The sequence below is a fragment of the Dasypus novemcinctus genome, chromosome 4 (genome assembly GCF_030445035.2).
Source record: "Dasypus novemcinctus isolate mDasNov1 chromosome 4, mDasNov1.1.hap2, whole genome shotgun sequence".
In the NCBI taxonomy this organism is placed as follows: Eukaryota; Metazoa; Chordata; class Mammalia; order Cingulata; family Dasypodidae; genus Dasypus; species Dasypus novemcinctus.
In genome coordinates this window covers 87404469-87430816 of record NC_080676.1, presented here as the reverse complement: position 1 = coordinate 87430816, position 26348 = coordinate 87404469, and the positions used below count along the sequence as shown (strand labels likewise).

The following is a 26348-nucleotide window of genomic DNA, read 5'->3' as shown; positions in this document are numbered from 1 at the left end:
TGGTTCCTTTTTTTTTTTTTAACAAATCAATTTTATTAATATATATTAATAAAGTATACAATTCATCCAAAGTGTACAGTCAATGGTAGTATTTGGTATAATCACATAGTTGTGCATTCATCACATCAATCATTATTAGAGCATTTTCAATAATAATAAAAATAAACAAGAAAATTCTTCACCTCTCTCTCTGTTTCCCCTGCATATACAGGTTTTACAGAACATACTTCACTCATACTAAAAAGGGATAAAAAATCAGAGTTTTTCTCTGATTTAAATTATTCAACAAATGGTATACAAAAAAATAAAACCTATTGTGAATGTGTATCAATATCAATGTGCATTATTGCTTTGGGGGAAAAAACGAGAATTACATAGGACTGTGCACATGGTTTTGCTAGTACATTCCATTTATCATTTCTTCTTGGGGAGGCTAAAGGAAACCAAAGCAGCAGAACATTGTTGAACATGACTGACACTACTTACTTGACACTCTTGTTGACAAACCTCAAATGGGCAGTCAATACTCCCCCAAAACTCTCTGCTTTTCCATTTGCTTTGGAACTTATTTCTTCTTGCCCACTCCTGTAATTTATGTTCTTTACTCTCTCACAGTATAAATTATCCCGCAGTACTAGATCATTCCTATCAGTGTGCAAACATGCTGGCATTTCTCATCTTTAAAAAACAAACAGAAACAAACAACAACCCACTGGAATGGGGCTCCCATTCCCTGACTCCACTGAAAGCACTCTAGGTCATGAGTGTTCTTCATGTTGCCAAATCAGAGTCACTTGTCTGTCCTCCTTTTAGTTCAACTCTCAGCAGCATTTAGCAGGGTTAACCACCACCATCCCTGTTAGAGGTTGCAATGATTAACAGGTCATAAGGCTGTGGCTCCATTCCAGTCGACTGAGCAAGCTGTCTACATGTGGAAGACAGCGTCTCTCAACCAGGAATGAGCCATATCACCATGGGAATGGAGCAGATAAGGACTCTCATCCCTTCTGGGCCATCAAACTCTCCTGCATTCCAAGAAAACCCTACTTCCTAGCTGTAGCAGTTTGATATGGTTATGAATTCCAAAAATAGATACTGGATTATGCTTGTAATCTGATCTGTACCTGGGCATGATTGAGTTATGATTAGGGTGTTGAGTCCCACCCCTTGGTAGGTTGGGACTCACAGATAAAAGGCATGGCAAAGAACAGAGTTGAGGGCTTTTAATGTTGGAGTTTGACGCTGAAGACTTAAGCTGGAGTCCCAGAAAGTAAGCTCCCAGAGGAAAGAGAAGCCAGCCCCAGGAAGAAAGGAACTTGAACTCAGAGAAAAACAAGCCCCAGGAATGTAGGAGCCCAGAAAGCCTGAATCCTCACAGATGTTATCAGCCATCTTGTTCCAAATAGACTTTGGTGAGGGAAGTAACTTATGCTTTATGGCCTGGTATCTGTAAGCTCGTAACCCAAATAAACACCCTTTATAAAAACCAACCAATTTCTGGTATTTTGCATCAGCATCTCTTTGGCGAATACACTAGCCTACCACCCCAAGCCATACACAAAAAGAATTCACTTTTCTAGCCCTTTATTGACCCAAGGCTATACTCTGAACCCTAACCCCCCAACCCATGAACTAACATTTCCCCGCCTATTGATGTATTGTATAAATTCACATCTGTACCTTCCATGAGTGGGCTGAAGTCTCTCTTCAGACCCCCTTCACTGGGAGAGCTTCTCAATAAATTCTGTCTCTACCTGTAGTCATATCAGTCTCTGTGTCCCAGTGAGCACCATTTTTTCTCCAACAATCCCCTTCCAGAAATATTTCTCTCAGCTTCTAGACTCCACACTCTCCTGGTTCTCCTTCTACCTTACTGGGCTCCTCATTCTCTGAATAATTATTCATATACCTTAGGATTGTGAGCCGGGGCCTCATCTCTTCTTTATCCAGACAATATCCCAAGTTGATTTTATTTACTTGCAAAGCATTAAAACATTGACAGAGTGTTGATTCCCACATTTCTTACTACAGTCTTGAGATCCAGACTTAAATATCCAACTGCCTATTTGACACGTTCATCTGGATTGTCTAATAGGCCCCTCACATTTAACAGGCCTCTCACGGACACTGTGGACGCATCCTCAGCCTCCAGCACCTCAAATATCGCCTCCTCAGAGAGGCTTTTCTATTTTGCTTCCCTCTTAAACCTCCCCCTTCCTCCCCACTTCTTTGTGTGTTTATTTGTTTATTGCCTGTTTCCCCAACTAACAAAGAAGCTTTTTTGAGTGCAGGGTTGTTGTCTGTCTTCTTCACTGCTCTACTCCAACACCTCAAGCAATGGCTTTTTAGACATTTGCTGAATGAACAAATACACTTGTCAAGCAATTATAGAAGACTCCAAATCTTTCCTGGTCTTCTCTGATAGAGATAACTTATCAACCACAAACTCCATCAACTGTCCATTAATCAAAAGCATTTTTAAATAGCCATAAAAGTTCTTATCTGCTAAGTGTTACTAGGAAGTAAATATTTAATAAACTACAGCATTGAGATTTTAAGAGGAGTTAGATTTTTATTTTTAAAAGGTCACTCCGGTCAGGGACACATGGACACTAAGCTGCCACTTGGACCATCACTGGCCATACTGTCTGTGGTGGTTTGAAACTGTACGTATCTGGAAAATAATGTTCTGAAAGCTAATCCTTTCCTGTGGGTATAAACCTATTGTAAGTAGGACCTTTGGAATAGGTTACTTCAGTTAAGTTGTGGCCCATGGTTAGTCTTAATCCTCCTACTGGAATCCTTTATAAATGGTATGAATACAGCGAGAGAAACTCATGGAAGCAAGAAGGTGAAAGCAAGGAAACCTGGAAGAGAAGGGAGATACCAGCAGACGCTACCATATGCCTTGTCATGAGACAGAGGAGGCAAAGATCACTGGCAGCCTGTCTTCAGGAAGAAAGCATTGCCTTGATGATGCCTTGATTTGGACATTCTCATAGCCTCAACTGTAAGCTAATAAATTCCTATTGTTAAAAGCCAACCCATTTTATGGTATCTGCTTTGAGCAGCTTAGCAAACTGAAAACACTGTCCTAGATGGTAGTCTGTTGCCACCACAGCAGCACTTTCTGCAGAATGTAACACTCTTAGGTCCAGGGGAATTGCTGGCAACAAGGATCTTACACACAAGGCAGCCAAGTCCGCCCCTGGACCACCCCTTCTTGTAGATGAAGGAAATGTTGTCATAGGTTTATTTCTAAGGAATTCTTCCAGTTCCCTTATCTTAAAACCCTTGTCACAGTAATATAGATGCTCACAACTGAGGTTATCTTGTATTTTCTATCCAAAGAAATGCAAGGGATTACCCCCAGAGACCTTCTCTACCCTATCAACATTAGGGTTGCTCACCTATGTAATTAAAAAACAGGGTGACTCTTTTGGCAATTTGTCAATAAACTCAATGAGCAAGAAAGTGCCCAACTAGAAGAGTGAGACTTCAATTAAATACATCCAGGATGTGCTTGATTTATAGAAATCACAGCAGACCTGGCTCAGAGTGCTATTAACGTTTTCATTTCCAGAGTAATGCATTGGTATGACCTTGGAGATTGCTTACTGAGGACACCTATATAAAGTACACAAGGAGATACTGGACTATCAGATCTCTGTGAAGAATATGAAATGCCAAAAGGAACAAAGTCACGTGATAAACTGGGTGGAAAATCATATTGTGCAGAGCATCTTTGCTCAGAAAAAGGAAACAATGGCCAAGTGCATTTCAGATCTAAAGCTGCTTGCTAAGGTGGCCCAAGCACTGCCAGCTTTGTAAAAGTATCTATCTTGATGTGGGCTATGGGTGGGAGACTCTTTGTCTCTTCAGAGATAACCTTAACCTAAACTGTCTGTCTTGACTTGTGGGTGTGGAACGGTAAGAGGCTGCAGTCCTGCCCTTGGTGACCATGGCAACGACTCCAGTCCCAAGAAACAGTTAAACAATGCAAAGTCTATAAACTTTAAATATTCAGGGAAAATGCAAACCAAATGTGCTAAAAGCTTATCTAGAATGTGGAAGATATATACTAATTCAAGCCTACTGAGAACTGAAACAAAAGGACCATTTGGCCTTTCCTCTCTGTACAAAAGGGACTCAAAAATCTTGTTTGGGGCTCAGGTTTGAAACAGAAAGCTCCCGAGTCCAGCCGGCTGTCAATAAACCATTTTTCCTTCTCAAAATCATTCCCGAGTCCTGGCCTTTCTATATGCAAATAATTGAACCTCTCAAATTCTGCAATACCAGGGCAGGGGGAATGAGCCCAGAACTTTGTATGTAGGAAGCCAGTGCTCAACCACCAAGCCACATCAGCTCCCCAGTTGGTTCTTTCCTTTTTTGCTTGTTGCTTTTTTATTTTCTGTTTTGTTTTTTGGGAGGAGGCCCCAGGGACCAAAACTTGGGACCTTCCATGTGGGAAGCAAGTGCTCAACCACTTGAGCCACATCCGCTCCCCCATGATCACTTTTGAATTAGCAGTCTGTTTACAAGAAAAAACCTGGACAGACAGCAGTTTAATGATGTTGCATGAATGCATCAGAGAACTGAAGGGACAAGAAAAATGGCCATCTTGAAGAGAACCTTCAGGGAGAGAGGGGACCCAAGCATTGGCTTATCTGAGGCAGAAGCTGTCAGATGCCATTAAGTCAATAAGACAATTAAACTAGAAACTAAAGTAAATTGTTGCAGGACAAGGGTGGGCCATTGTGAGGCTGTGAAGCTCCTGGGGGCCAAAGTCCTCAGGAGGTTCCCACCTGTTTGTAGGCTTTTCCTCCAGGAAGCCCAGCAGCTGGGGAGATACAGAAAGCTTCTGATGTGCTTTGGGCTACAGGAGAGGAACAGCAGCTACTCCAAGAGCTGCCTAGGGCATTCCCAGTCAGCCAACAAAAGGCTTACCCTGAAGCGGGAAGGATACTACCTGATGGTCCCTGTGGAATACCAACCAGAGTGGAAGGGAACCAACCCCTTATCTCCCTGAAGGTAACAAAGTGCCTTATTCTACAGGAGGGGTCGTAGCCGGAGACAATGGGGGCTGACCCACTACAGCTCAAAGAAGGGAGAGGAGGGGTAAAGATGCTTGGAAGGGCCCAATACTGTGCACTCCAGAAATGAGGCTTAACTAGAACATTAGGGAGTGCCCTCCCTCCTCCACACCCCACCACCATGCTAAAAAGCCTCCAGCAGTAACAGCGGATAACAATTGAGAGAGTTGAGAGAGCTGCACTGACAGACACTCTCTGGGGAGCAAAACAACGGGAAGCCACAAAGCCCAAGGAAGGGAAAAAACAAAGTCACTAGAGAAACCTGAAGTCTCTGGTGCCCAAATCAACAGCAAACCTCAACACTGGTAACAACAGCAACAACAAACTTCAAACACAGCCTAACTCCTGACTAGATTAACACATAGTAAAGGCCTATTTATCTCAGTATCTACCGCCCTGTACAACATGCCTGCCTTTCAACAAACATAAAAGTATGCCAAAAGGCAAGGGGGAAAAACAGTCCAAGGACTTAAAGTAAGCATCAGAACCAGACTCAGATTTGACAGAACTGTTGAAACGATCAGACAGGCAATTTGAAATAACGACGTGAAAGGCTGTAATGGGAAAGGTAGACAGCATTCAAGGTCAGATTTTTAGTGGGCACATGGAAACTATAAGAAAGAATCAATGAAAATGCTAAAATTAAACTACTGTAACAGAAATGAAGAATGACACCAATGGATGCATCAGAGGCTTGAGATAGCTAAGGAAATAATCAGGTAACTTTATAGGGCAACAGAAATTGCACAAACTGAAAGGTAAAGAGTAAAAAGAGTAAAAAAATATGCCAGAGCACCCAAGAGATGTGGGACCCCACCTAACAGTGAAACAGAAGCCTAATTAGCATCCCAGAAGGAAAAGAAAAAGAATGGGGAAGGGGAAATATTTGAAGAAATAATGGACAAACATATTCCAAAATTAATGACAGAAAATGGACTACACATCAAAGCAGCTCAGAGAATAACAGGATTAAAACACAAACCAACTACATACACACACACAAGAAGAAGAAAAATCGAAACATACCTACATATATCATATTCAATTGGCTGGAAACCAAATCTTCAAGAGAGCCAGGGGAAAAACCCACCTTATATACAGAAGAATTACAGCATACTTCTTGTCAGAAACCATGCAAGCAAATGTAAAAGAGAGTTTAAAGTGTTGAGGAAAAAAAAACAACAACCTGTAAACCCAGAATTCTGTACCTGGCCAAAATATCCTTCAAAAGGAAAGGAGAATAAGCAAAATGTGGTATATACATACAATGGAATATTATGCAGATTAAAGTTCTGATACATGTAACAACATGGATGAACCTTAAGACAACATGCTCGCGAAATAAGCTAGACAAAACAGGGCAAATATTGTTAAGATCTCACTAATATGAAATAATTAGAATTAAGCAAATTCAAAGAATCAGAAACCAGAATACAGGTTAGCAGGAGCTGGAAGGGAGTAGGGAATGGAGAGTTCTTCAGGTATAAGGCATATGGTACAGGTTAGAAACAGATCTACAAAAGAAACGAAGAGCTTCAGAAATGGAAGAAATGAAAGTAAAATATAATCTTTTACTCTTATGTTTAATTGCAGCTAAAGATAACTGTTTAAAACAATAACAGTCATAATGTATTAGGTGTTAAGCATATATAAAAAAGTAAAATATATGAAAACAATGGCACAAAAGATGGGAGGAAATAGTGATATAAGGTCCCTTCATTATATGTGAAGTGGTATAATATTATTTGAAAGTGCAGATTATTTTAAAAATAACCCACTGAAAGGTTTTAAAAGGTTTGAATAATGTCCACAGAGAAGATAAAATGGAATTATAAAAATTGTCCAATTAAAACAAGAGAAGGCCGAATAAGAGAAAAAAGAAAGTACAAACATAACAAATAGACAACAGCAAATTTTAATCCAACTATCTCAACAATAATAACTTTAAATGTGAATGGTCTAAACACAAAAATAAGAGGATGGAGATTTTCAGATTGGATATAAAATCAAGATCCAACTACATGCTGTCTATAAAAAGCCATTTTGTATATAAAGACTTAGATGTGGAAGTCTTTCCTAAATGTTTATGTACCTAATGAGATCCTCACACTGCATGAGGCAAAAATTGATAGATCAGAAAGGAGAAACAGACAAATACATAACTGTTGTCACAGACTTCAACATTCCTTTCTTAATAATTTATAAACAAGCAGAAAATCAGTAAGAATAGAGAGAATCCGAATAGTACTATCAACCAACTTGACTTAACTGAAATTTAAGAACACTACAATGGTGGCTGAATACGCATTCTTCTCAAGGGCACACGAAACATTCATCAACATAGATTGTATTCTCAGCTAAAAAACAAGCCTTCACAAATTTTAGAGAACAGAAATCATACAAATACACATTCTTGGACCATTACAAAATTAAGCTAGAAATCAGTTACAGAAAGATATCTGGAAAATTCCCAAATAATTGAAAATTAAACAAAATACTTCTATATAACCCATTGGACAAAGAGGCAGTCTCACGGGAAATTTAAAATTGAACTAATGAAAATATCAAAATGTGTGGTGTTGGAAAAGGAGTGTTAGAAAAGCAAAAAGATCTAAAATCAATAACAAGCTTTCATCTTAGGAAATGAGAGAAAGAGCAAAATGTTAAGCAAGCAGGAGGATAGAAATGAAAATTAAAGCAGAAATTAATAAAATGGAAAACAGGAAAAATCACTTGAAATGAAAAGCTGGTTCTTTGATAAATAGGAAAAAATGATAGAGGAAACAACAGAGAATATTAAAGCAAAAGCTGGTTCTATGAAAAGAGAAGTAAAATAGTAGAAGTCTAACCAGGATAACCAATAAAAAAGAGAAACAAATTACTGATACTAGAACTGAAAAAGGATATCACTATGATCTCATGGACATTAAAAGGATAATGAGGATACTATAGCTTATTACCAAAACCAGACCAACACATTATTAGAAAGAAACTACAGATCAGTATTTCCCATGAGCAGACACACAAAATTCTTAACAAAATATTATCAAATCAAATCCATTAATAGATAAAAAAGACAATATACTTTGACCAAGTGGGGTTCATCTCAGGAATGCAAGGCTCTGATTCTACATTAAGAATCAATCAGGAGAACCAGCAAGATGGCGGCAGAGTAAGGAGCTCCAAGAGTCAGCTCCTGCTACAGGGCAGTTAGCAAACACCCAGAGCTCTCTGGAGCTAGCTGAAGCACCTGTTTAGGGGCTCCAGGAGACCAGAAGAGCATCCTGTAACATCCTTGAAAGAGTGGAAGGAGGAGACTGCCCATCTGCAGAGAAGATTCATAAGTACAGTGCTCCATGCCATGGAGGCCGGCGCCCATCCTCCACTGGAGGCACAAGGCACCTATTCTGTGGCTGGAATTGAAAGCTCCACTTCCCCAAAACAGGGAAGAAGAGATGGTTGGGCACCAATTTCAGCTACTGATGAGTAAATTCAGTGGGCTACAGTATAATTCTGAGAACAGCTAAATTTTGAGCCTGTCCAAGTCAGAAAGAGGCTGGGAGCTGCCATCTTAACTCCGTGCCTGGCACAAGGGGAAGTGGGGCGGACTGAAAATCACAGTGCTGGTGGGGACCGGCTTCTTTCCATCCAGATCACATTGCAGCTCTAGCCTAGGACCCAGTGCCACCTCTAAGAGGGAGGAAGCTGCGGAGATCTGCATCAGCCTCTCTGGGAAATTACCAGCCAAGCTGTGTAGGCCATTTATTGTCCTACTGTGGCGGCACAAGCTACCCCAGGAGCTATTCTGTGGCTGGAACTGGAAGCTCTATTTTCCCAGAAAAAGGGGAGGAGGAGACAGTAGCCAATTTCAGCTACTGATTGGTAGACTTGGCTGGCTGGAATATGGCCCTGGGAACAGCTGGGGTGTGAACCAGCCCAAGTCACAAAGAGGCCAGTGGCTGCCATTTTGACTCCACCCCCGGCCTGAGGGGAAGCCAGGCTGACTGAAACTCTCAGAGTCAGCAGAAACCAGTTTCTTTCATGCAGATCAGCCTGCAGCCCTAGCCTAGTCTTCAGCCCTGCCTCTGGCAGAGAGGAGGCTGAGGAGCCCTGTACCAGCCTATACAGGTAACTGCAGGTAACTTTGGCTGGCATAGACTGAAAATCAGAAGTGTACCAGGGCAACTGTGGTCATCTTGGACCTGCACTGCATAGATTGCTGCCCACGCCTGTAGCTCCATCCCTGCCCCAGGCAGGGAAGAAAGGGATATGAAGGTTCATCAGTCTCTCTGCACAAGTACAGTCTAGGTCAACATTTGGATTACTCCACACAGCTGTGACTCTGTCCCTACCCTTCACAAAGGAGAAAGTTGGAAGAAGCTTCATTGGTCCCTGGCCCAATGAGGGCAGCTTAAGCCTCCACAGTTTACAGCACCAACTACATGCTTGGCTCCTACTGCACAACCAGCAAGGGAGAAAGGATAGGAAGCCCTAAACAAAGGAGAAAAACTGCAACCAGAAAAAATACTCTAGTAAGCCACATGCCAAGACACCAACAAAAAATTACAATCCACATCAAGAAACAGGAAGCTATGGCCCAATTAAAGGAACAAGATAAGCCTCCAGATGACATAAAGGAGTTGAAACAACTAATCATAGATATTTAAACAAATCTCCTTAATAAATTCAATGAGATGGCTAAAGAGATTAAGGATATTAAGAAGACACTGGATGATCATAAAGAAGAATTTGAAAGCATACACAGAAAAATAGCGGATGTTATGGGAATGAAAGTTACAATAAATGAGATTAAAAAAAACACTGGAATCACATAATAGCAGCTTTGAGGAGGCAGAAGAAAGGATTGGTGAGCTTAAAGAAATGGCCTCTGAAAGTGAACATACAAAAGAACAGATAAAGAAAAGAATGGAAAAAATTGAACAAGGTCTCAGGGAACTAAATGACAGCAAAAGGCGTACAAACGTACATGTCATGGGTGTGCCAGAAGGAGAAGAGAAGGGAAAAGGGACAGAAGGAATATTTGAAGAAATAATGGTAGAAAACTTCCCAACCCTATTGAAGAACATAGATATCCCTGTCCAAGAAGCACAACATACTCCCATCTGAAAAAATCCAAATAGACCAACTCCGAGACACGTACTCATCAGATTGTCAAATGCCAAAGACAAAGAGAGAATTCTGAGAACAGCAAGAGAAAAGCAATGCATAACATATAAGGGATATCCAAGAAGATTAAGTGCTAATTTCTCACCAGAAACCATGGAGGCAAGAAGACAGTGGTCTGATATTTAAGATACTATAAGAGGAAAACTTACAGTCAAGAATCTTATATCCAGTAAGAGTGTCTTTCAAAAATGAGGGCAAAATTAGAATATTCACAGATAAACAGAAACTGAGAGAATTTCTAAGCAATAGACCAGATTTTCAGAAAACTCTAAAGGGTGAGCTAGAGCCTAAAATGAAAAGACAGGAGAGAGGGGCCTGGAAGAGAGTCTAGAAGTTAAGATTATATCAATAAAAGAAACTAAAAGTGTCAAAAGAGTGGTGAAAATAAAATATGACAGATAAAACTCAAATAGTCAGGAATAAACTTAACCAATGATGTAAAGCACGTGTATTCAGAAAACTGCAACTCAATGTTAAAACAAATCAAAAAAGTCCTAAATATCTAGAAGAACATTTCATGCTCATGGATTGGAAGACTAAATATCATTAAGATGTCAATTCTACTCAAATTGATATACAGATTCAATGCAATCCCGATTAAAATTCCACCAGTATTAAAGGAAAAAATGAAAATATGATCATTAAATTTATTTGGAAGGGTAAGGAGTCTCCAGACTTTAAATTATAATACCTACCTATAGTGGTAAAAACAGCATGGTACTGGCCCAAAGATAGACACAAAAGACCAATGGAACCAAATTTATGGTTCACAAACAGACTCTCACAGGTAAGGTCAAGTGATTTTTGATTACCAAGTCAAAATCACACAGCTCGGGCAGAACAATCCATTCAACAAATGGTGCTGAAAGAAGGAAAGAGGACCCCTATCTCACACCTTATCCAAAAATTAACTCAAAATGGATCAAAAAACTAAAAATAAAAGCAAGAACCATAAAACTTCTAAAAGAAATTACTGGAATATATCTTCAAGACCTGTGGTAGTTGGTGGATTCTTAAAGGTGATAAGAAGAGGACTGAATGGACTACTGATGTTTAATATATGTAGAGGTTTTAATTAGCTTTACTGTAAAAGTGTGTAAATGTACAGAGTGGATGGTAACACACAGTGAGTAACAGCTAGTTTATAAATGGGGATGTGACTGAAAATGGTAGTCTAGTTATGTAAATGCCAATTGACAGAATACTTGAGAATAATCTAGGAACTGGATAGCATAATAAACCAAGAGGTGAGTGAGACTTGTGGTTGATGGTACAGATATAAGAGTGTCCTTTGTTAGCTAGAGCAAATGTATATCACTACTGGAGGGTATTGGGAATATTGAGAAGCACGGGAAAAATACAGCTGGCAGGACCTATGGACTGTGGTTAGTAGTAATAGTATAATATTCTTGCATCTATGTGAAAGGTGTATTGTGATGATACTGAGGCAGTCTGGAAAATGTGAGCCAAATGTACACTATGGACATGGTAACAATCAGATGATATTATTTTATCTGTAGCAAATAACACACACATTGTGGTGTGTTGATGGAGGGGTGTTTTTTGGGAATTCTACACATATGCATGATTGTTTTATAAGTTTACAACTTCTGTCATAAAAAATATATTTAAAAAATAATAATAGGGTGGTTTGGGGGAAAAACACACCAAATGTAAAATAAAGACTATGATTAGTAGTAAGATTTTGACAATATTCTTTCATAATTTGTAACAAACGTCTCATGACAATACAAGGTATTGGTGGAGGGTTGATGTATGGGACCCGTGTATGATGTTATGCATGTTTGCTTTGTAAGTTCACAACTTTTACTATGCACTTAATTATTTATGTACGTTCATATATAAGTGATATAAAGATAATAATAATAGACTTGGTTGGGGGAAAAATACTTGTTTAGTAGTAATATTTTGATAATGTTTTTTAATCATTAGTTAAACAGGTTTAACAACAATGTAAGTTACTGGTGGTAGGTGAGTTATGAGAGTCCTGTATGATGTTATATATGTTTGTTTTGTAAGTTCACAATTATTATTATATACTTATTGTTTATGTATGTTTATGTATGATTGATATGCTTCAATAAATTTTTTAAAAATTAATCAATGTAATTTATTATATTAACAGATAAAACAAGGAAAACTATATGACCATATCAAAAACAAAGCAGAAAAAGCTTTCCACAAAATCCTATATCCATTCATGATAAACATTCCTAGGAAACAAGAATTAAATGGTAATTTCTTTAACCTAATAAAGAACATCTATAAAAAACATACAGCTAACATCATACTTAAGGGTGACTGAATGAATGCTTTCCACCTAAGATCTGGAACAAAGTAAGAATGTCTCCTCTTATCACTCCTATTAAAAGTCACACTGGAAGTCCTACCTAGAGCAGTAAGGCAAAAATAAAAAATGAAAAAAGGCATATAGGTTAGAAAGAAAGATATAGAAGTGCCCTTATAGGCAGGCAACATGACTGTCTATGTTAAAAAAAATTCTTTTTTAAATCACCCTTGGAACTCATAAATGAGTTTAGCAAGGTTTCAGGATACAAGGTCAACATAAAAAATAAGTTGTGTTCCTGTAGTTTCTTTATAGATACTAGCAACCAACAACTGGAATCAGAAATTTTAAAAAGACACCTTTATGATAGCAACAACAACAAAAAAGTACTTTGGTATAAATCTAACAGCATATGTGCAAGATCTGTTGAAAACAACAAAAGACTTATGAAAGAAATAAAAGAAGATCTAAATAAATGGAGAGACATACCATGTTCATTATTAGAAGACTCAAAGTTAAGATGTTAACTCATTTATAATTCCAATCAAAATCCCAACGTGCTTTTTTTTGTAAAATTGATAAATAAGACTAAAATTTATATGGAAATGTTAAGGAATCAGAATACCCAAAACACCTGGAAAAAGAATAATGCAGAGGATTCACAATACCCAATTTCAAGATTTACTATAAAACTGTAGTAATCAAAGAGTGTGGTATAGAAAGAGGAAAAGACATTTAGATCAACAGAACAGAAAGGACAGGCCAGAAATAGAGTCAACTGATTTTTGACAAAGGTACAAAGGTAATTCAATGGAGAAAAGATAGTTTTCAGCTAATGGTGCCGGAACAACTGGATGTTCATATACCAAAAAAATTAACCTCACAGGACGTGTAAGTCACAACTTATACAAAAATTAAATAGACCAAATACTTAAAGTAAAATGTAAAACTATAAAACTTTTGGAAGAAAATACAGGAGATAATTTGAGTGAGCATGGGTTTGGTGATGAGTTTTTACATACAATACTCCAAAAGCATAATTCAAGAAAGAAAAAATTGATAACTTGAATTTATAAAAATTAAAAGAATTTGCGATGTGAAAGACACTGCTAAGTAAATTAAAATACAAGGCACAAGGAAGTGGACTTGGCCCAGTGGTTAGGGCATCCATCTACCACATGGGAGGTCCGTGGTTCAAACCCTGGGCCTCCTTGACCTGTGTGGAGCTGGCCCATGTGCAGTGCTGATGTGCGTAAGGAGTGCTGCGCCACGCAGGGGTGTCTCCCGCATAGGGGAGCCCCACGCGCAAGGAGTGCACCCCGTAAGGAGAGCCGCCGGTGCGAAAGAAAGTGCAGCCTGCCTAAGAATGGCGCCGCCCACATGGAGAACTGACACAACAAGATGATGCAACTAAAAGAAACACAGAATCCTGTGCCACTAACAACAACAGAAGCGGACAAAGAAGATGCAGCAAATAGACACAGAGAACAGACAACCGGGCCGGGGGGGAGGGGGGAAGTGGGGGAAGGGGAGATAAATAAATAAATAAATCTTTGAAGGAGAAAAAAAAAGGTTGTGCTACACTCAGCACAACTTTAAAAAAAAATACAAGGCATAGAATGGGAGAAAATATTTGCAAATTGCTACCTAATAAAGGACTTTATCCAAAATCTATTTAAGAAAAATAAAAACAAATGCTTAAAACCCAACAATAAGAAAACAAACAAAATGCTTAAGATGGGCGAAAGATCTGAACTGACACTTCACCAAAAAAGTTACACGATGACAAACATATGAAAAGATGCTTAACATTATTTGTCATTAGGAAAATGCAAATAAATACCATGAACAATGAGATACCCCTACAGATTTATTAGAATGACTAAAACCCAGAAAACTGACAATAACAAATACTGGTAATTCTCATTCATTGCTGATGGGAATGCAAAATGGTACAGCCATTTTGGAAGACAGTTTGCTAGTTATCTATAAAGTTAAAAAAAAAAAAAAAAGATTTACCATAGTTCCCAATAAGCAGACTCCTAGATATCTACCCAAATGAACTGAAAACTTATGTCCAAACAAAAATATGTACATGAATGTTTATGGGTGCTTTATTCACAATTGCTAAAATCTGAAGCAACCAAGTTATGTCTTTCAACAACAGAGGAACAGATAAATTCTGGCATATCCAGATATAGCACTACTGGAATACTACTTGGTGTTAAAAAGGAATGAGCTTTTGATTCATGCAACAGCATGGATGAATCTTAAGTGCATTTTACTAAATAAAAGAAGCCATATGGTTTGAGTTCATACATATGACGTTATGAAAAAGATAAAACTACAGGTAGGGGAAAGAGAACAGTGGTGGCCAGGGATGAGTGTTGGGGAGAGTGGTTGATTACAAAAGGATGAGCGGGGAACTTCTTGGGTGAAGGAACTGTTTTGTAGGTTGTGGATACACAACTCTATGCATTTGTTAAAACCCACAGAGTTGTAGATTATAAATAGTGAACTTTAATGCAGGCAAACAGCTCATTGAGGATGGGAGGGATCCTAGGATAAAGTGCAGATTGTGGCAAAGGAATCTAACTATATTTCAAATGCATGACATAACTGTATTCAAGGAGGCACGGTGGGGGTGGAGCTTGGGGGAGCTAACCTCCATAAATTTGGAAAGTTGTGTAAGACTAAATTCAAAAGGAACTATACATTCCACGGTATTTTAGTTGATAAATTTATTTGTCATGGAGTACAGTTAACAATTCTGAAACTGCTTTGTTTGTATACTAGGATAAATGGATAGTGGATAGTGGGAGGTAGGTTTATACTGTCAGAGAGGCAAGGTACAGATAAGAAAAAAGGAAAGAGTAGAATGACACCTCTAGTGGTATATTAGAGTTGGATATATCAGTAAGAACTCATGTTTAGCTTAGATGGATAGATACAGAAACAAGTATAGATAGGTGTGTACATATTGCTTAATATACAAATATATATTACCAAGCTCTGCCTGCTGAGGGCCTAGAATCAATGACACCTCAATAGTAATGAGCACCCTCACAACCCAGATCTTACTTCTAAACACCATTTAAAACCAGGAGACACTGGAGAAAGGGCTAGGGCAGTAAAAATATAAGATGACCCTAGAGCATCTTGCAGTACCAGAAAGTAAAGCACTCAAAAAAACGAAAGGATGGGGGTGTGTGAAAGGGAAACAGGAGGCAACCTTAAAGAGTTCCCAATGGCCAGAACTAGAACAATTACAACAACAAAATAAATAACATAATACTGTACTGTAGTCCAAAGTATACACATGAATCCATACTAAAAATAAATGACCGAATAAATGAATAAATGGAGGAAGAGATAATATATCTTCAGGAGATGGAGCTTAATTTCCCCTTCCCCCTACCTTGAGATGGGCTAGACATAAAGAATTTCTTCCAAAGAATAGAGTATGAAAAGGGAAAAATAACGCTTCAGTGGAGAAACCTGTCAATCAAATTCATCAACGTTAATATCGCCAGTGTTAAGTCATGTGAATATCAGTTACCCTCTGATATGATGTCATGAGAAGGGCACTTCACTTCTGTGGCATTCCTCATGAAAACAAATAAGCCCAGAATTATTATGAGAAAAACATCAGACAAGCACTAACTGAGGAGCATTGTATAAACTACCTGATCAGTATTCCTCAAAACTGTCAAGGACACGAAAGACAAGAGAAGAGTGAAAACCCATCAGAATCCAGAGGACACCAATGAGACAAGACCACTAAATGCAACACAGTATCTTGAATTGTATTTTGGAACAGAAAAAGGATATTAATGGAAAAGTGGGTGAAATTAAATAAAGTTTGGAGCTAACAGTAATGAATCAATATTGGTTTTTTAATTTTGACAAATGAACCATGGTAGTATAAGATGATAACATTAGGGGAACTGAAACTGAGTGAGGGGTCTATGAGAATTCTCTGTACTAAATTTGCAACTTTTCTGCCAACCCAAAGTTTATTTTTTAAGAAAGACCTTTCACATATTTTAAAAAAACCAAAAAGGTTTTGAAGAATTCTGAAAGTGAAAATATGATGAAAATGAAAAAAGCTTATAAAACTGTACACCTGCACAAACACAAATTACTAATGTAAGTATTAAAAAGATAGATGCATAGAAAAAAAGACCAGAATTACATACTAAGATATTAAGAGCAGTTACCTCTTAGTTCTGAGCTCACAGATTGTTTTTCTCATCTTTTTTGTATTCCTCAAATTTTCTACAATGAACAAATATTTTTATTATGACAGGTTAACATTTTTCTGCTGTATATATTTTAAATGGTCTCACTGGTTTACAACAGCAGGGCCCCAAATTGTTCCATGACGTTACTGGGTGTTCCATAAGAAGAGGGTTCTTGTGGCCAGGTATTTGTAACCACTTGGCACAATGGATCGTCCTTCTGCAGACTCATGATATCTGGTAGGATGTTAAAGCTTCTGAGAAATCAGCTAATAAAGAAACCTGTTTAACTTAATTTTAACAGCATTTGCCAAACTTAACTACCAAATTTATATTTTCTCAGAACAACTTAATATCTCAGGCACCACTAAGATTACATGGAATGTAGGACATTACATGTCCTTTTGCTCCATCTATCATATGCTTTGATTCCCAAATCAAATCTCCCTTTCCTTGAAAATGCCTCTATTTCTCCAAAATCTCATGGATCTTGCCTTGTATGGCTCTCTTGATCTCCTTTGGTCTGTGAAGCACAAGATGGCATGTGCTGCACCACATTGTCTCTGACAGGTATGCATTTTTAGATCTCATCTTCCCAATTAGAATTTAATAACTTTGAAAATAAGAGTGTTGTCCCTTATTTCTCTCTGTATTTTCTTCCATGTGCTCCTTCATTGGTTCATTTACTTACTCATTCATTCATTCATCTAAGACACATATGCTGAGTACCTATTCTATGCCAGGCACACTACTGGCCGATACAACAGCGAGTGATGTCAGACTGGTCTCTTTGTCCTTAATGTAGACTAAAATTTAGCTGGCTGGCCAGAAATGAACAAAATAACAAAAAAATAGATGTATAATTACAAACACTGGTCATGCTTGGAAGGAAAGACTTGATGAGAGTCCATCAAGGGGTCCTAACCTAACCTTGGGTTGGAAGGAGGATGGAGTGAAGCAGGAAAGGCTGATCTGGAAAATGTCATGTTTAGGGAAGAGCTTAACTAAATGACGCAGACAGAAAGGGTGGGAGTGAAACAGAAGTTTCAGGGTGGGAAAGGGGCACAAGACCACAGGAGTATACACAATAGGCTTGAAGCGTCAGGTGACTGACCATACAGATGCTACTAACCATTTTCTTCAGTCTTTTCTCTTCTCGTTTTCTTTCAAGCTGAGCCTCCTTTTCTTCTGCTTCCCTCTTCCGACGCGCCTCTTCTTGGGCTTTTAATTGGGCCTGATCAGGATTAAAATGTGAGAAATTAGAAGTCCTAATTTGTTTGGAAATTAAGAACTCTCATGGTGAGGAAAGTCAAGTCACTGTTAAGTAAAGTGGCTACCCTGGCTTTGGAAGAAGCCTGCATTTTGTGATAAAAATAGGAAACCCAACCAACGTGTGGTCAGTTGTGCAATTTAAAAGTTTCTCCAAAAAATTCTTTTCAATTTGGAAGGTGAGATGGAGGATGAAGATGATTCATTTTTCATCATAAAATGACTGGTTTTCAGTTCTTACTTTCAAATACAAAAGTCCAATCTAAAAAAGATTCCTTTCATGTCATCAAAAAACCCCACTCTTGGACCTGTTCATTTTTTTTTTTCTTGGTACGTACAAAGACTTACTTCTGCAAGTCTGGGTCAAAAATTTGGAAAATAAGAAGTATCCCCTTGGCAAAACCATCAGATGGGACACTTACCTATAACATGCTAGATAGTCTTGGCTGTGTGTAAATCTCCCAATTTACTAGTGCCTATCAATTTTTGTAACATTGCCTTCCTGATACACTATTTAAGTTGATGTTGCCCTCCCCCCCACACACACACTTATTTTCCTAAAATTGTCACAGGGTTCAAGCTGTTAGGCAAGGCCTTTTCTGAAGTTGGTTTAATTCTTCTGTCTCAAGCAAATAAGATTTCATTTTTAATAAAGACTTATATATGTCCTTTTTCTTGACTCAGTTTGCATTCTCTGTTTATTACCAATTTCTCCTCTTCTTGTTTTTTCTTCTTTTCTGCCAAGATCTGCCTACGTTCAGCTCGCTGAAGTGCTCTCTCTTCCATGGCTAGAAAATAGAAACAGAGTTCCAATGTAAAAAAAAAAAAAAACGAGGAACATTGCAAAAGAAATGTCTCCAGTTCATAGTAAATTTCATGTTATCATTAGGGTTTTCTTGCAATCTGAGATTCACAACCTCTGAAATACATGTCCTCTAGGTTAAAGTCCTATTATCCCATCCTCAGCCATGATGAACAGTTTGCAGATTATGTTTTTGTTTACATTTCTATTAGAATAACAGCTTACTGGTTTAAAAAGATGTGCCTCAAAAGCTTTTAGTACATGAAACTCAGAAACCAGAATTTTTATTTTATTTGATAATACCTTTGATGAAGGAAGAAAATGTAATTATATCTAACAAATACTTTGGGAATGGAGTCATTCCTCAAATCTCATTAAATGAGTCTGCTAATTTTTCTTAAGTTGCTGTACATATGTCTGTATATGTAACAATGACAACAAACAAACTAAAGTTTAGGGTCACAGTGAATACATTTTGATCTAGTTTTGAGGCCTGGATATCCAGATGGGCAGGAAATGGAATTGTACCAGGCATTTGGAGAACTGGCATCTGAACAAATTTGAGTGTCAGACTTGTGTTCTTCACAGTCTATTAAAAATCGATCCAAAAGAAGCAAATGTGCAAGATAGTCTGATAATGTGACTCTGTAATCACTTGGGGCTTTCATGGGGGGGGGGGGAGGTATGGGTGGGAGGAGTATCAGAGTATTGCTCCCCTAACCCAGCCAATAGCTACTTTCGGCTCTTCATGCCACATTATAGAGGAGAGAACTTAAATCCCAATTTCAGGAATAAACAAAACCTCACCAGACTATTTCAAACAGATAGAAATGCATGCTTAGCTACAGAAAAAAAACAGCAGTAGTGCTACAGATGGCAGGAGTGGGAATGTCTTTAAGAAGGCAGAAATAGAATAATCAAAATGAGAGACCTCTGATAGTCTCTGGTAATGTGCTGTTTCCCCATCTATCCAAAAGCTGATCATTAAAGGTCAGTAGAAAAGTAACACGGGGTCCTAAAATATGCTAACTCCTCAATCAAACAATATTTAAAAATTTTTACACCAAACTGGGCATTTCCTGGTCATCTTTATTGGTGGGCAAAAATGGCATGAATTGCTACTGGTAGATTGCCAATGCAAAAATGGATCAGTTCTTCTCTAATAGGAATGGCCTATAGGCCTGTGTCCTTCAGATGGCATCACTCCCTGTTAGGGCAGCAATCTTGCCATAGTTGAAAAATCAGCAGATTAACAAACTATGATAGAATCTTCAGAGTGCCCACCAACATAGACAAACACATACAATGAGGGACTAAGTATACATAGTAAGAACTATTATGAGATTCACTAGGTGGGTTTTGAGGAAGGCTTCTAGTCTCATAGTATAATTTGGTTTAATTAAGGTTTTCTATGAATCAAAAGTGTTATCAAACTAAAATGTTTGGTTTTAGATTTCATTACTGTCTATCATCAAATTAAGTAATGTGGATTGCTTAACTTGGACTGCTGTAAACTGACAAATATCTTAAGGTCAACAAAGTAGGTGATCTTTATCGATGTATCCTTAGCATTTTTCTTATATGTAAGAGTCCCTTTTTTTTGTTTGTTTCGCAAACCATATCGCAAATTACTGAAAAACAATACACTTTTCAGCAATGTTTTCATGTTGGCTGGAAAGGCCAAAAACGTTGGCAGAGTGGCAGCAAAAAAATAGTGGCACTTCCTGTGCAGTTCACTCATGTGTCTACCCTTCTCAGATTTTGACCAGATCCTGCCAAAGCTCAAAACCCAAGAGCTGCCAACATTCAGTCCCAGCATGTTCTACTGCAGGAGGGAAGGTGGACCACCAAGACTACCACCAAGATCGCCCTGCCTTTCAGTATGGGATGGGGTGCCATCAGCTGCTTTGGGCTCCTTTTGGGTCTGGGAAGAGAATTTCGGAAGTCACTTCTACTGCCTTCAGTTTCAGGGGAAGCAACAGGCGAACTAGAGAAAGACAAGGGGAAAGAATTCAGATCAATAACCATCTTCCTTTAAAACCCCTCCACCTGAGCATCTCAAAGCATTTTATAAACTTTAATTAATCCTTACTCTCTGGGGTAACTAGTTATTATTATGCCCACTCAATAAATAGGTGTAATAAGGCATGGAAAGTTTGAGTAATTGGTCTGACTCACAACTTGAGTCTGGTGCTCTGACTCCCCATCCTAGTGCTCCAAATCCATAGGTAGCACCACTTCTTATCATTTATCACATGTACTGAGTGTGTCTCAAGCACATCTGAAACCATTTCAAATACTTTTTGGTAAAACTGGAATCTTATTCCAGGCTCAAATAAGCAAGCAGAGTTTAGTTTTATTCCAAACAACTGCAAATTTAAGCTAGGCAGTTGGCTAGCTGGGGGGCTGCTCCATTTGGACGTGGTGTTGGCTGGCCTGGCTTCTCAGCAATAAATATAATCAGAAACCCAGAAACCTAGTTAGAGCAAGTAATCGTTTCTGTATTTTACTGGCATAATAACAGCTCGTCAGACAAAGGTAACCATGGCTCACATGCTAACTGTATAGCTGGATCACCACAGGAGGCTATTTGCGTTAAATACCTATTCATACCTGTCATGTAGCAATCACAGTGTATGGGGCTTCTTTGCTTTGAGAGTGTAGCAAAGAAGAGAAAAGGAGGGATTATGAAGTCTAGAAGCAAGGCAAAGAAGTTCAGGAGCTTTTGCACTCCAAAGTGAGAAACCTCAAATAAATAGTTTAAATAGTGTTCCGATACTATGGACATACTTCAGAAGCACCTGGCATGTTATTTTTGGCTCCTCTTCCTCTCTGGGATTTGACAGCAGGTGGCTCTGGGCATCTGTAACTGCTGCAGCACGTTCCACTGCCCAGCGAGCCTCTGCCAGCCGCTGGTTTTCCTTCAGCTCCAGAATTGTTTTCTGCTGTTCCTGAAGTTTCTTCTTTTGCTTCTCAATCAGCTGTTGCTGGAAGACGTGGCGATTATGGAAATGACCCACGCAAATGGGTTCTGCTTTCTGGCTAATGGTTCTGAGCTTCTCACTGCCAGACTGTTGGGAGGACTGAGTACACAGGGTCTTGGGCTGCTTATTATCAGGCGTGTTCAAAGGGACATTTTGAAGGGGAATCTGCAAGGTGCACTCTGTTGGTCTTCCTGAAGGAGGGCTTGGCATACAATCATTGTTTCTGGAAAAAGGCTTGTCCAATGGAGGGTGCACAGCAGTCACCTGAGAGAAAGGAACATGTTATATAGCTCGGCTATTTAAATGACACTGCTATTGAGTTTACATTGTTGGCACAGTTCAATTAAGTGGCAAAAGTGCCCTATACTCTAGCCAGAGCTGCATTGTGCTCTTGGCTGGGGCTGTCTGAGGCTGCCAGCCTCAGCTCTGTGAGCCACTCCTAGAATGTTCAATGTGGCTCACTATGGAGCCTGTGTGGGAGTGTGGCGATAGCTATATGAACCAACCCCATAGGCCAGGACATTTGCATTGAGAAAAATGTGCTTTTATAAATCTCTAACTTGGACAGTCTATTTATAAATTCGACAAGATTTCCAGATATATATTCTAGGAATTTTTTAACTCCTCACAGACTTTATTTTTTAGAGTAGTTACACTTGTAGAGAAAACTTATGCATAAGGTACAGAGCCCCTCCCCCTCCCCCATTTCCCCTATTGTTAACATTTTGCATTAGTGAGGTACAATTGTTACAATTGAAGAACCATATTATTAGAATTATATTATTAACTAGAGTACAAAGTTTATATTAGGGTTCATTCTTATTTCATCATAATTATTTTTAACAAATCAATTTTATTGTTACCTATTAATAAAACATAAATCCATCCAAAGTGTACCATCAGTGGTATTTGGTGTAATCACATATTTGTGCATTCATAACTTCAATTGTTCTTAGAGCACATTCATTATTCCAATAATAATAATAAACAAAAAACCAAAACTCGTCACTTCTCAATCTCTCTATGCTGTACACAGCTGTTACTCCTTTTCCTTCTCTCTAGTATATTTGTATTTATATTTTGTAAAAATGGTCTTATATATGCAACATCACCCACATTCTTGTTTTATATGAGGTTTTACTATCTTATACGGTCCCATGTTATAATTTTTAACTTTTCTTCTAGTAATATACATGACCTTAGACTTTCCCTTTCAACCACTATCATACCCATATAATAGCTCTGCTAGTTACAAGCGCCATTATATGCTTTCACCATTTCTACTCATTTCCAAAGACAACTTTTTACCAATTCTGTACAGATTAAACCTCAGCCTTCCAATTCTCTAACCACATTCTACTGTCTGGTGATCTATATTTTAAATATTAACTCCATGAGTTTACACAATATATTTAGTTCATAATAGCGCAGTCATACAGTATTTGTCCTTTTGTGTCTGGCTTGCTTCACTCAATGTTCTCCAGGTTCACCATGTTGTCAAATGCTTCATAGCTTCATTTCTTCTTAACACTGAATAATATTCCATCATGTGTATACACCACGATTTGTTTATCCATTTGTCAGATGATGGACACCTGGGTTGTTTCCAACATTTGGCAATCGTGAATAATGCTGCTATGATCACCGGTTTACAGATATCTGTTCATATCTCTGCTCTCAGTTCTGGGTATACAGTTAGTATTGGTATTGCTGGGTCCCATGGTACGTCTATATTCAATTTCCTTAGCAAATGTCAAACAGTCCTCCACAGCAGCTATACCATTCCACATTCCCACCAACAGTGAATAAGTGTTCCCATCTCTCCACATCCTGTCCAACATTTATAGTTTTCTGACTTTTTAATAGCAGCCAGTCTAATAGATGTGAAATAGTATCTCATTGTAGTTTTCATTTGCATTTCCATAATTGCTTGTGATGTTGAACATTTTTTCATGTGCTTCTTTGCTATTTGTCTTTTTTCTTTGGACTATTGTTTTTTCAAGTCTTTTGCCCTTTCTTTAATCTGGGTGGTTTGTTTTTTTATTGTTGAGTTGTATGATCTCTTTGTATATCATGTATATGAAATCATTAACAGATAAGTGATTGCTGAATATTTTCTCCCACTGGGTAGGCTGCCTTTTCATACTTTTTTTTTTAAGGATTTATTTTATTTCTTCTTCCTCCCCCCCACCCCCCGCCCCCATTGTGTGCTCTTTGTGTCCATTTGCTTTGTATTCTTCTGTATCTGCTTGTATTCTCATTAGGCAGCTCTGGGAACTGATCCTGGAACCTTCCGGAGTGGGAGAGAGGTAGTTACTCTCTTGCGCCACCTCAGCTCCCTGTTTCGCTACTTCTTATTTTCTCTCCTCTGTGTCTCTTGTTGCGTCATCTTGCTGTGTCAGCTCTCTGCATCGGCTGGCACTCCTGAGCTGGGCAGCTTTCCCACGCAGGATGGCATTCCCATGCAGGGCAGCACTCCTGTGTGGGTCCAAACTCTGCTGTGGGCTGGCACTCCACGTGGGCCAACTTGCCCTTACCAGGAGGCCCTGGGCATCGAACCCTGGACCTCCTAAATGGTAGAGGGGAACCCAATTGGTTGAGTCACATCTGTTTCTCCCTTTTCACCCTATTGACAAAGTCCTTTGTGGTGCAAAAGTGTTTAATTTTGAAGAGGTCCTGTTTATCTATTTTTTCTTTTGTTGCTCATGCTTTGGGTGTAAGGTTTAAAAAACTACAGCCTATCACAAGATCTTGAAGATGTTTTCCTGCGTTTTCTTCTAGCAGTTTTATGGTTGTCACATTTATATTTAGGTCCTTGATCCATTTTGAGTTAATTTTTGTAGAAGCTGTGAGACAGGGGTCTGTTTTCTTTCTTTTAGAGATGGAGATCTAGTTCTCCCAGCACCATTTGTTGAATAGACTGTTCTGGCCCAGCTGGGAGGGCTTGACCACCTTGTCAAAAATCACTTGACTGTAGATATGAGGGTCTATTTCTGAGTTCTCTTTCAGTTTCATTGGTCAGTATCTCTGTCTTTTTGCCAGTACCATGCTGTTTTTACCACTGTAGCTAAGTAATACGTTTTAAAGTCCAGAAGTGAGAGTCCTCCAACTTCGTTCTTTTTTAAAAGATCTTTTTGGCTACTTACGACCCCATACTCTTCCAAATAAATTTGATAATTGATGTTTCCATTTCTGCAAAAATGGCTGTTGGGGTCTTTATTGGGATTACGTTCAATTTGTAAATCAGTTTGGGTAGAACTGACATCTTAATGATATTTAGCCTTCCAATCCATGAACATGGAATGTCCTTCCATTTATTTAAGTCTTCTTTAGTTTCTTTTAGCATGTTTTGTAGTTCTCTGAATACAGGTCCTTTATGTTTTTGGTTAAGTTTATTCTTAAATATTTGATTTTTTCAGTTGCTATCTTTTAGAACCTTATTTTGTACATTTAATAATTGAAAATATAAGCAATTGAAAACCAAAAAGAAAACAGTTGAATAAAACACACTTCTCAGTTGGATGTACTGGATACATATAAAAATTTTTTAAAAATCATATAATATGTTACACAATATATTTGGCTCATAGTAATGCAATCATACGGTATTTGTCCTTTTGTGTCTGGCTTGCTTCACTCAACATAATGTTCTCCAGGTTCATCCATGTTGTCATATGCTGTATGACTTCCTTTCTTCTTACAGCTGCATAATATTCCATTGTGTGACTACACCACAGTTTGTTTATCCATTCATCTATTGATGGACACCTGGGTTTTCCCAGCTTTTGGCAATTGTGAATAATGCCACTAAGAACATCAGTGTGCGGATGTCTGTTCATGTCACTGATCTCAGTTCTTCTGGGTATAAACCCAGTAGTGGTATTGCAGGATCATGTGGCAAGTTTATATTCAACTTCTTTAGGAACTGCCAAACCGTCCTCCACAGTGGCTGTACATTCTGCATTCCCACCAACAGTGAATAAGTGTCCCTATCTCTCCATTTCCTCTCCAACACTTGTAAGTTCTCTATTTTTTTTAATAGTGACCATTCTAATAGGTGTGAAATGATATCTCATTGTAGTTTTGATTTGTATTTTCCTAATCATCAGTGATGTTGAGCATTTCTTCATGTGTTTTTTTGCCATTTGTATTTCTTCTTTGGACAAATGTCCATTCAAGACTTTTTGCCTGTTTTAAAATTGGGTTGTTTGTCTTTTTATTGTTAAGTTGTAACATCTCTTTATATATCCTACATATTAAACCCTTACCAGATATGTGATTTCCAAATATTTTCTCCTGTTGAGTTGGCTGCCTTTTCACCCTTTTGACAAAGTCCTATGAGGTTCAAAAATGTTTAACTTTCAGGAGGTCCCATTTATCTATTTTTTCTTTTGTTGCATGTGCTTTGGGTGGAAGGTCCAAGAAACCACCACCTATTACAAGGTCTTGAAGATGTTTCCCTAT

At 38.4% G+C, this 26348-nt stretch overlaps 1 protein-coding gene across 4 annotated transcripts in view; it reads right to left on the bottom strand.

Annotated features, from left to right (window-relative positions):
* Positions 1–26348, bottom strand: part of CCDC191 (coiled-coil domain containing 191) — a 100848-nt gene that overhangs the window by 16204 nt on the left and 58296 nt on the right. For all 4 annotated transcript variants that reach the window (XM_004475614.4, XM_004475617.4, XM_004475615.4 and 1 more), the window contains 4 exons: positions 21691–22148; positions 20775–20887; positions 18804–18886; positions 17962–18063 (listed from right to left, as the gene is read on the bottom strand). In XM_004475614.4, the coding sequence (XP_004475671.2) occupies positions 17962–18063; positions 18804–18886; positions 20775–20887; positions 21691–22148 (756 nt within the window). The remainder of the gene's footprint in view (positions 1–17961; positions 18064–18803; positions 18887–20774; positions 20888–21690; positions 22149–26348) is intronic.